This window comes from Trichoderma camerunense (genome assembly GCF_050948025.1).
Source record: "Trichoderma camerunense strain CBS 138272 chromosome Unknown V8C40scaffold_3, whole genome shotgun sequence".
NCBI lineage: Eukaryota > Fungi > Ascomycota > Sordariomycetes > Hypocreales > Hypocreaceae > Trichoderma > Trichoderma camerunense.
Genome location: NW_028145367.1, coordinates 2,067,493 through 2,078,759, shown reverse-complemented (window position 1 = coordinate 2,078,759; position 11,267 = coordinate 2,067,493). Strand labels below are relative to the sequence as shown.

Below are 11,267 nucleotides of genomic sequence, written 5' to 3'. Positions count from 1 at the left end.
TGGTGGGGGTGGATCTCATCTTGACATGTGAGTGCTGGATTATGTACCCTGCATCAGGAGAAGAGAATTCCATTTGCATCCTCATAAAAGCCAATAAATTTATAAACTATTAGCTAGATACCTAGTTGAAGGAAAATGGATACTATATATGTATTATTTTCAACATTCTATCTAGTGCTAAAGCGTTGAAGCCATGCTATATGCACACTCTATCTTCGCTACATTCTAAACAAGGCGATCATAGTATAAAACTTGTATTAATCGCAGAGATCTTGCGTCTGTTGCAGTGTATTACCCTCAAACACTTCAAAGAAGGATCTTTCATCCTCTAAACAACGCCAAACTCGCCCCCAATAACATCTAAAGCCTCCCTCAGAAGAGACAAGACCTTTTCATCGCCCTGCGCTCTCAGCGCCTTCACAATCAAGGGGTACAACCTCAACAAGTGCTTTCTGACATCGCTCTGTGCCTTTTCGAGAGGAGGTATCGCCTCGCTCTGGCTTTGCAAAGAAACCAGCTTTTGCAACGTCCATAGCAATTCCTTCCTCTGGCTCAGTGGCTGCGGCATTTTGCCTCGAAGCGGCTGATCGGATACATATGCGCGAAGAGTCAACGCGCATCGTAGAATTAAGAATGGGGCTGCGGTACACGCAATGCGGGTTCTCAAAGCAGAATGATCATCCATGGCCTTGGCACCAGATGGCTTATGAGCAGCAGGCTCGTCTGTTGAAATGAGCAAGAAGAGCTCTTCGAATGCGACGTAGGCCATCTTTGTACGCTGCGTCGGTGGGACAGAAGTTGTGAGGCCGGTTCGTGGCTGGTACAACTTTGGCAGGCCAGCTCCTCCGTCCTGAATGATGACCTTGTCGGCCGATGGAGGTTCGTGAATGATTGATGTCTTGAATAGACTTCTAGTATATGCGCCTCGAGTCTCCTCCTTCACCTTTTCTGACCCCATCGACGGGATGACCAGTTCTACCAACTTGTGGAACCATGCAATATCTGCTGCTTCATCTTCTGCAACGCTTGTGCCAGGTGGTGGATTGTCGCAATCTGCGCTCAGAATACCATCCGCAACCTCGGCAATAAGCTGCCAAATGTCTTGGATGGTGTCTGTGGGTATGTCTAGATCATCAAGCTTTGACAGAGTCGCTTCGGCGATTGTCAAGACTGTCGACGTCGCCAGTTTCCAGGGCTGGACTGTCCTTGTAGTAATAGGGAACTGATATTTGAGAGCAATAGGTCTGAGGAGAGCGGATAGAGCTGCGCTGACTGACCCGCTCGTGTATATATCAGTGTCGGTCGAGTGGCTCACCACGAGGCCCTCCAGCATTTGCATACTGGTTTTCGACATTGCAACGTAAGTCCTCTTTGACGGCGGCTGAGCTTCATAATCTTGGTCATAGGCCAAAGTTACAAACTCAGAGACCTGCTTGATCAATGCTGATGGAACGCCGCTAATGTCAGTCCGAATCATTTTCACAGCATCCAATACCTGCGCCTGAAGCTGCGTCAGATTGTCAATATCTGTAGCATAACTTCCCACAGAGGCTTCCTCAACGGTATGGCGCAATAGGCCAAGGATACGCTGGACTCTCTCCACCGTGAGATCAGACTTGATCAGCCTATACACTTCACGAAGAGCGGCCACGTAGGCGGTTAGACAGTTTTGGTTGTCCTGAGCTTTCCCGCTGGGGGATTTTGTGATGGGGATACCTCGGGACCACAAGTCCCAGGCAAACCTGACAGTTGTCTCGTTGAAAACGGGCTTCTCTTCACTTCCTGACTGAGAAAGCACATGGCTTAATGCTTTGAAAGTTGCAGTATTGATATCAAGAACGTTGAAATCGAGTAACGTAGCCAGATGCTCAAGCAGCTTATTCCAGAGCTCGTTGAAAGATGAGTGTGCGGTAAGTACTTCGAGGTTGTTTCCGAGCAAAGTTGATATGCCATTCAGCACAACGACTGCAGTATCGTGCCACTCTACCCTATCGGTTTCGTCTACTTCTTCGGCCTGGGTGGTCCTCAACTCTCCTTCAAGTGAAGCTAATAGCTTGAAAACCACGGATTTGATGCATATTGACCATGCTTCAGGGGTGAGCCTCTCCCCATAAGCATCAAAGATACGGAGAAGTGTTTGAATAGCCGTATTACGAAGTTCAACTCTGTCATCAGAAGCGACAGCCGTGAGCCTCAGCAGCAATAGCATCCACAACGCTGCGTCGGATCCTCGGCCACCAAAATCTGCTGCTAGGCGCTCTAGCGCGTCGACATCGGCGTCTTGGAATAAGTCAATCGTTATATCAAGCGACTTATCCTTGCCGGATAGAAAGTCGGAAAGAGCCCAGAAAAAGGTCACAGTCTAGGAATACGTTCTCATTAGCAAATTGAATTATTTCCTCGAAGAAGCCAAGCCTTACCGTCAGCGCAATATTGAGATCGTCGTCTTGGGAGCAGAATTTGTAGAGCGTATCTACCAAAATTAAGAAGCAGGAGTTTGGTAATGAAGGTAGAAAATCCGAGCAGATTAGTTGAAGTGAGCTAAAAGAAGATCGCACAAGCTTTGACGATCGTGTACCGAGGTTTCGAGCACTGATGGTTGATTCGTGATCTCCTAAATCAGTTTCTCTTGCTGTGAAAACGCTTCCAATAATGTCAAATGTAACGTCCCAGCCGCTGACGAGAGTTTGCCCGCAGTCCTCAATAACGCCTCGCAAACCATCAAGAATGATTCTATGAATCTCAATATCAGTCGTTGCGTTTGAAACAGAGATGTCCCGGCCACCCTTCTGTAAAGGTTTCAACGAGTCTCGAAGGGCACCGAATAGCCGGAGCTGAATCGCTCCGCGAATGTCAGGAGGGAGGGTACCTGCAGCATTAGCTGCTTCGAGCACTAGCTTAGCAAGTATTTCAGAGGCTCTTGTCCTGACTGATGGACTAATAACACTCAAGTCTAACATCTGAATCAGCTTGTGCACCAATAGGTCCCAGCCTGATTCTGTCGGATCGTATGCCAACAGCCGTTCAAGATTAATCATGGCAATCTCCCCCAGTTTTGCTAGCGCAAACTGGAGTTCTTGATTGGATGCTGTCGACTGGCCAGAGAAGCTGAGTACTCGCCGATGCTGACCAGACGAGCTTCTTGCATGCTGACTCTGCCGCGATGGCTCTTTGTCGTCGGCGTTAGGCTTTACCTCGCCTTCATCTGGTAGCAAGCCGCATATAGCTTGAACGACTTCGGCGAATGACTCATTGGGGAAGTCGACACTGCTTTCAATCAGTCTGGACGCAGCGGTTTCAACAGATCGGACCTCGCTGCCAAAATTGGCCATGAGCGAGTTTGCGTCTGATTCACTTTGATAGTCCTGTCCCCCACGGCCTAGAGATTGAGTTCTCCCGGGAGCCTTCCCAGTAACATAGAGCACAAAGTCAGCCTGTTGTAACGTCTCAAGTATGATACCCCAGGCAAGTCCAAGCGTTGGACCAAGAGCAATGCCGAGATTCAGCAGTGCTCGCAAGCAGAGGAGGTTCCGTGTGTTTAGAGTTATAGACGCATCAATAGGACCTTGACGCTGTCTTTCCGTAGGGCTGGACACTTGCGACAAATTTTCGACGCTCAAGAGGCCTCGAGCATTGCTGAAAACGCTGCTTGGTGTTTCTGTCGGAGTAGTGGCTGTAGATCGCGACTGACCAGCATTGACGCACGCACTCAAGACATTTGGAGGTACTGCAGCTTTTCCAAGCGTAGATAAAAAGGCATCTCGTGGCGTTGGGAGCTGCAATAAACCTGCCACATGGGCAAATCTCTGAAATGCGCGAACCAAGCCGTGGTAATACTCTGAATCCAGGGCAGCATATAAAAATGTCGAGCAAGTAGCCAATATAGCAGGCCAACACTCGTTGACGATGTCAGAGCAGACCTTGACTTCGGAATAGGCAGGGTGGTCTTCTAGCTCCAATGGATTGATTGGTACAGGGTTCTTCTTAAATGAGGCTGACCGTTCTCGCGCTCCTCCGTGAGATGGACCTTCAGCTTCCAGCTGGGATGGAGCAGGCGAGCTACGCCCCATATCCTGTTTTGAGGCTTTTTTCCGAGCTCGATTCTCATTAGGGACTGTGAGCGGTAGAATAAACTTGGCAAGCCCATCTGATAGAGACGAGAGGCATGCTAGTATCAAACTGTAAACGTACGACTCAGGAATCGTTGGCGCCTCGGCTTTATCCAGTTGATCTATACAGGGAACTCGAACAGAGCTCCACGTTACGCTGATGCCAATATTGGAGGTCTCCGACCCAATAGAGCCGCTGATGATTCCAGTAACACTAGTTGCTTCGATCAATGCCTGGTCGGTAGACAAACCAGAGCCACCAGATGGATCAGCGATTGGTATTGAAGACTGATGGCCTAAGCCGATGACTGCCGGCTTCTCGGTGCTAAGTCGTACAAAAGTCGCAATAAGTGTTTTAATAATGTCCTTCTCGCCCTCTTTTGCGTCGTACATGGTGAATATGCGGCGCACGAGAGCATGTTCGGCAAATATGCCACGGAAAACCTCCATGCATAACGCGCGCTTCCAGATGGTGGTATCTTGGTCCAGGAGAGTTGTAAGAAGTGACAGTGCATCGCCGCACTCTGAAGGTAAGATGGTGATATGGCGGCGCAGCAAGGTGTAGAGGATGCGGACGAGTCTAACAGTTGTGGCAAATGAGGGCTTGCCTTTGAGTGCACTCATCAGAAGAGGCATCACGCGGTCACGAAGAATGTGAGCTTGTTCAGGATGGCTGAGGAAGACGCTCGCATGATTCGTGATAACTGACTCAATGAGCTCTAATCCAAATGTTTGCTGTAATCCCGAGAAACGCAGGAATTCGGACCGCTGGTTTTCTGTCAAGAGACACAGGTCGTTGAATATCTAAGAACTGTTAGTTTCAAAGCTCGATGCATGTCTGAATAGATGGTCACTAACACGGTACGCATCTAATGCGGCTGCGCAGAGTTCTACTTTGCCGTCGGCTGATGGCGCCTCGCCTGCAATAGGGGCATCGCCACCATTCTCTATACCAACGTCAGGAAATGTAAGTTGATGCCAACGTAAATAAACTCACTATCTTCAGCGACTACTTTGTCAAATACCGAAACGACAAGCTGCTGGAGAGTGGCAGCTGAGGTATTATTCACAATGGCATTCTTGCTACTTTGCAAGATGAAGCAGATATTCAGAGCAGTCACAAGAAGATTGCCATTCAGATCTGAGGAGTAGTTTTGCAACAGCGAAGGCAACGCCTGCAAAATCTTTAACTGCACGTCAAGCCCGGCCGAGGACGCTTGCATCAGCGCCTCCAGGACCTGGTTGAGCTTCGATCTGGGCAGCGCCTTCGCAACGATGAGCCTCTGCAGACAGACGATTGCAATGCCGGTGAACTTTGCATTCTTGGTGCCACATGCAATGATGAAGGGATTCACAAAGCTAGGCTTTTGCGAGAGCACTGGGGGTTCAATGTCAACGAGATGTCACTTGGGCTTAGAAGGATCCACTGGCGCATACACTCAGGAGCTGCCGTTTCGGGGACATTGCCAAGGCTCTTCAGCTCTTCTAAAGATCTTTCGGCCGCCTAGAAGAGAAGAAAAAGGTGAGTCGATGAGCAATGAAGCTCCAGTTGAAGAAGAAGTGCGTACTTGTCGAAGGTCATTGTGCTTCCTCTTGCTCTCCTGAATGAGATTAGCTAGCTCCGTGGCCAGAAGCTGCGTCGTCATCTTGGGTCCAGCCGAATAATTTGCCCATGGGCATTCAACGTACGGGCGACGTTTATATCGCTTTCATGCAGCTTCGGCGTCGTGATGATGAGAGAATACCGCGGTTTCATGCTCCTCGCTCCAATCAGGTCTCATTCATGATCAAGGACAGCGCATCAGTAGTGTGTAGGTGTTATGCTTGGTACAGCATCAAGCCGGCAGAACCAGCTCACCGCCTTTACGCTTTTTGCCTTTTTAGTGCTAGTTGCATGGGGACTAGCGTACTCTCTTGGGCTGTCGATATTGCAGCTTCATTCATTGGCATACCTTGCAAAGTACCTATCATCTGGTGAATTTCTATTGCGTTTCAATTTAGTAGAACAAGAGAACATCCTCAAATATCATCTTATTTTGCGCTTTTATATCTTGAAAATTGGTAACTTCAAGCATAGCGGACTATCTTATATACACAAACCTACACGGAGAGAGCAGCCGTGAGTCACCCGCTAAAAAATTCATGTGTGTTGCTCTCAGTCTTTTTGTCTCTGCTAAAATTTTCATACCCCTTACGCCCAATGCATTTCGTTTTCTGTAACCATAAAAATCATCCAATCGTCTCCCTCTCTGTTCTCAATCAAATCCCATAGCAGCATCTAGTAGTTGCAGCATTGTTTGCATGGGCCGGCCTGGTATAAAATACTTTCTCCGGCTTTGGAGGCAGAACCGGCTCTGCGAATAGTACCAGCATTTTAAGTAATGACGAAGCTTCTGGTAGTACCCTAAATAGCTAGGATCGTGTTTTCCAATACCCATATGGAGATCAATCTAACCATCCTTGACACTTTGAAGAAACTTTCTCCCAAAAAAGGAATTCGGTGCACCTAATTATCCTAAGCACTGGTTGGTCGAGTATCTAATCGTCGCCAACCAAGACAAACAGCTTCGGAAAGCATTAGCAGAGCCTCTGGAATCAAAAAAATATGTCTTCACATACTAAAGAGTTTAACCAAACAAAATAACAACCCATCAAGTCGTTTAGACGGGAACATTGGTGAAAAGGTATGACACCGATTCGCCATTGTGGGTTCGTCGAATAGCCTTAGACAAGTTAGTGTATAGAATAAAAAGAGTATTTGGCAGAGATGAGCGTACCTCAGCAAGTGTGCCGGACACATCAATGACCTTGAGCTTAGGGCATCGCTCAGTTTTATCGCCAACTAACATTACACATGATTAGACTCTAGATGCTTGCATGGGCGAATTTGATGAAACCTACGAGGAACGGCTAGTCACATGTTAGTAATGTGTTTATCAGAACAGGGTACATTTTCATTAAAAGTTACTTACTGTTGGTGACGACAAGGCCAGATAGATGGGAGTTGTTAATGGTGTCAATGGCGGTACCGCTGAGGATGCCATGAGTGACAATAGCAAAAACTTGGCGAGCGCCGTGGGCGTTGAGGGTTTCTGCCGCCTTGGCCAGCTATTAAAGGCCATTAATTGCATGATTACGAAATCAGGAAATAGGTAAAATCACTTACAGTTCCACAGGTATCGGCCATGTCATCCACAAGGATAGCTACCTTGTCCTGAACATCACCCACAAGCACCATGCGGCCGACAACATTAGGCCGCGGGCGCTCCTTGTGAATCAGAGCAAATCCAGTGTTGAGACGATCAGCAAGTGAGGTGGCGCGCTTCGCACCGCCGGCATCGGGAGAGACGATGACGCAGTTCTCAACGTCCAGGTTCTCACTGATCCACCGCAGGACAGATGGCTCAGCATACAGGTTATCTACGGGCACATTAAAAAACCCCTGGATCTGTGAGGCATGCAGGTCCATAGTAATGATATGGTTCTACCACATGTTAGCTTCTTGATCAGAATCGAAAAGAGGTTGGCTTAACGCACGCAGCCGGACACCTGCAGCATGTTTGCAATCAGTCTGGCGCTAATGGGTGCACGGGACTTGTCCTTCTTGTCCTGGCGAGCGTAGGGGTAATTAGGAATGACGGCCGTGATACGTCTAGCAGACGCAGTACGGCAAGCATGGATCATGATGAGTAGCTCCATGAGGCCATCGTTGACGTCACCTGGCGCTGTCGACTGCAGGATGAAGACATCCTCGTCTCTCACGGACTCTCCAATGGAAACACTCGTCTCTTGGTTGGAGTAGTTGAGGCTCATGGTGTTGGCGATATTGATGCCAAGTCTGCCGCAGAATCAGTCATCAGTCAAGTGACGTCTGGCGCTATTTGTCTCATATCTCGTTCAACGACCATCTTGCGAGACATACCGACTAGCCACCAGAGCGCTAAGCTCCGGGTGGGAGCTCCCAGAGATTAACTTGATCTCGTTTGCCATTTGGTCCAACATCGTTAAAGAGGGTAGCAGAAGTCCCTTCTGCCGGAGAGAGAAAAAAAGTAAGAAGAGAAAAAAAAGAGTGGGGGCGAGCAGGATTGGGTGGTGTGCAGAGGCAGCAAAGACGCAAGTGTTGATTCTCGATATGAAGGAATCAAAAGAGGAAGCTAAAGTTGCTCGCTGGCGATTGTAGAACGCGCAGTTATAAGTTGTTTGAAGCTGAAATCGGCATGACTCTTGCTAAATTGACTTTTTTTCGATGAAAGTTTGCACGTACCAAGTACATGAGTTTAGGATGAGTCTTGACGCTGGGGCGGTCATGTGACAGCCGGTTACGCCTCTTTTGCACTGTATGAATTGCCGAGCACAACTATCGAGCTTGAATGCGGATCTTCGGCCTATCACATACATGAACCGCACAGTTACATCGACGATAAGAAGCAGCTTCCCTTGAACCGTGAGAATTGGAAACATTCTCGCCGGGGCTACGGAGGCCGGGCGATGTAACAATTGGTGTTTTTTTCCTATTTTATTTTTTTTATACAATATTTTTCTCATCTTGTGAACCTCGCTTCTGTCGACGACAGCAACTCGATGAGATACATGATGAAAGCTGCGCTTCAGAGCATGCCGTGAGATGTTCGGCAAAGGCTCCATGACGACACATACCGAATCAAATCCATCAAGAGTCCAATGATAGGCCAATTCTTCTATGATAGCTCTGGCTTTGATAATTGAAACATTGGTTGCCATCCAAAGGACTGTACAAGAGTATACATGATATCTATATGCGCTTCATCATACAGAGCATAGTGTGTCGTCATAATTGCTTCTTTCATCATGCAGTCTCAATCTCATCAGTCTCCGCGGCCCAGTGCAACCGACATGATGGCTTGCTTTTCTCTGCGCGAAGACTCACTGAAAAGCCGCCCCTTGCGGCTGCTGATCACTGCCACGGGCACGCGGCATTCGTCTTGGGCTCAACCACTCGTGGTTCGGCTTTCTAAGGATCGTCGTATAGAGATGAGGGCGGTGGTTGACGATCCATCACCAAGGCTGAATCAGCTCATTATTACCATCCAAAACACGCCCATTGTTCAAGAACCACTCGGCCCGGAAGACGTATCTTCTAAACATACTGGGCTAAATATACACGACCTAGTTGAATGGGCTGACCTCTTGGTTTGTGTGCCGCTAGATATCAGAAAAATTGAAACCCTATTGGTGGGCGGAGGCGACACTTTTCTTGATGACCTTCTGAGAAGCTGGAACGAGGCTCAAAAGGGGTGTATCATGGTACCTGGAATGGACGACAGCGCATGGCTGAGTCCTCTAGTCCAACAGCAACTGGGTGAAGTTCAGAGAGAATGGCCATGTATCCGTGTGATGCAGCCCATACTGTGGCACTATGAAGATGCAGCACATCCACAGCAGGCAACGAACTGGAGTGGATTCAGAGACTTGCTTGATCTTATCCAAAACCAGGCTGATTTATTAAATCTTGGCCGCGATGGGGAAACAACAGGGAGAGCCGTTGCCATGTCAGAACTTCATGCAACTACTTTGCCAGGGCTACCATTCGAGTTATGGAGCAAAGTGTTGAGTTTCACAGGTGATTGGGAGCTTGCCGCTGCGCTTGGTATCAACACCAGTCTATCTGTGCCAACAGAATGGAACACACGAGTCGAAGATCTGAGCGATCCTTTGCTCATCTACTCACATGAACTCGAGCGGACCGTCCTTACATGCAACACGGCTGCCATTTGTCGGAAGTTATCACAAGCACCAGACGATTTCCAGATTTTACCAGTGCTGGTTGTGAAACTCATCACACGATTCGCTTTAGTTAAGGTGCTCACTTATCTGGAAAGCAACCATCCCCAGCTGTTCAAGGCATTCGATGGGGCCTTTCTTCCAACCAAAGCGTCTGCATACTATCCTCAGGTCAATGTCTTGGATTACTGGAAAAACAGTCCCCACTTCCAGAATCGCCATGTATACGATACCGAGGCGATAGATGGAGCCTGTAAGAATGGCCACGTGCATATTTTGCAGTGGTGGAATCAATCGGGGTTACCGTTGTTATACACCAAGGTCTCACTGGAACAGGCGAGCGGTAACGGCCTCATCTCGGTCCTTGAATGGTGGCGCGACGCTGCTGCCCTGGACCACAATATCGTCTTGAAGACTGGCAGGTCGCTCTTATGGGCTGCCACGAATGGTCAAGCAAAAGTGCTACGATGGTGGCATGCTTCTGGCATTGAAATGGGTTACAGCGGTGGTGTAGCCTTTACAGCTAGCCGGTGGGGACACGTCCACGTCTTGGAGACGTGGCGAAAGCTGCAAGGCGATGACAATGTCTTGTTTGATGCCGAGGAAGTCATATACATCGCTACAGCTCGCCAGCATGTGGAAGTCCTCGAGTGGTGGCGGCAGTTTGCCCGGGGTATGCTTGACGGGATGAATGGGCGAGGAGTCAAGGTCAAATTCCGGACGCGAAGAATCCAAGAGGCTGTTGAATCTGCTCCTAAGTCTCAAGAATGGTGGTTTCGTTATAGACTAAGCATTGGAAAAGATCAGGACTGGTGGCCTTCTTTTCTAGCATTGTGATGCGTCACGACTAACACGATATCGTATATAAATGATAACGGCGAACTTATTGGGTTTTCAGCATATATTCTTATCTGAAGACGGTAGAGGTAACATAGGACAAGGAACATCGAGCCCGATTTTTGAAGCTTTGTTGATGTCATGCGCAGCAAGGAAAGAGCCCTGAGACACTCATTCAACTACCTAGCAATAAAGTTTAGTATGCCCAGCAGAGCTTGAAATTACAAATACTGTAGTGCCGTTGTCAATAAACGTTTTATTATTTCCCATCTTTCCACATCTCCCGGCATGGAGCAGCTGTCAAATGCAGAACTAATGAGTCGAGGCACCTCGGCTTGTGGCGAAGACACAATTAATGGATCAATTCCCACCGTAGCGGCCTCCACCCTGGGATCGAGTCATTCACATAATAAATAGCCCTGCACTCCGTATTCTGTTTTCCCTTAAGACGTCAGGCTACTGGAAATTGAAATGAGCTCGAGGGGCTAGGCTGTGGCTGACTGAGACTTGAGGCCACACAGATCACTTTGAACACATGGCACGGCCGATAACTTGCATAGG

General features: G+C 48.3%; 3 protein-coding genes across 3 annotated transcripts; 1 reads left to right on the top strand and 2 right to left on the bottom strand.

Moving 5' to 3' along the window:
- Nucleotides 1-80: 80 nt before the first annotated feature.
- V8C40DRAFT_236539 (FtsJ-like methyltransferase-domain-containing protein) lies at nt 81-5,929 on the bottom strand. The gene is made up of 6 exons (XM_083214063.1): nt 5,678-5,929; nt 5,547-5,613; nt 5,107-5,487; nt 4,968-5,056; nt 2,421-4,913; nt 81-2,362 (listed from the first exon to the last, which is right to left on the bottom strand). Exons 1-6 carry the CDS (start codon nt 5,753-5,755, stop codon nt 329-331), a joined length of 5,142 nt encoding a protein of 1,713 aa, XP_083077324.1. The 5' UTR covers nt 5,756-5,929; the 3' UTR covers nt 81-328.
- A 197-nt stretch (nt 5,930-6,126) lies between these two features.
- Nucleotides 6,127-8,354, bottom strand: V8C40DRAFT_236537 (phosphoribosyltransferase-like protein). The gene is made up of 8 exons (XM_083214062.1): nt 8,032-8,354; nt 7,647-7,947; nt 7,276-7,593; nt 7,082-7,217; nt 7,011-7,019; nt 6,887-6,951; nt 6,729-6,832; nt 6,127-6,674 (listed from the first exon to the last, which is right to left on the bottom strand). Exons 1-7 carry the CDS (start codon nt 8,109-8,111, stop codon nt 6,770-6,772), a joined length of 972 nt encoding a protein of 323 aa, XP_083077323.1. The 5' UTR covers nt 8,112-8,354; the 3' UTR covers nt 6,127-6,674; nt 6,729-6,769.
- A 137-nt stretch (nt 8,355-8,491) lies between these two features.
- Nucleotides 8,492-10,973, top strand: V8C40DRAFT_236535 (uncharacterized protein). Its single transcript, XM_083214061.1, has one exon. It carries the CDS (start codon nt 8,937-8,939, stop codon nt 10,704-10,706), a length of 1,770 nt encoding a protein of 589 aa, XP_083077322.1. The 5' UTR covers nt 8,492-8,936; the 3' UTR covers nt 10,707-10,973.
- The last annotated feature ends 294 nt before the right edge of the window (nt 10,974-11,267 follow it).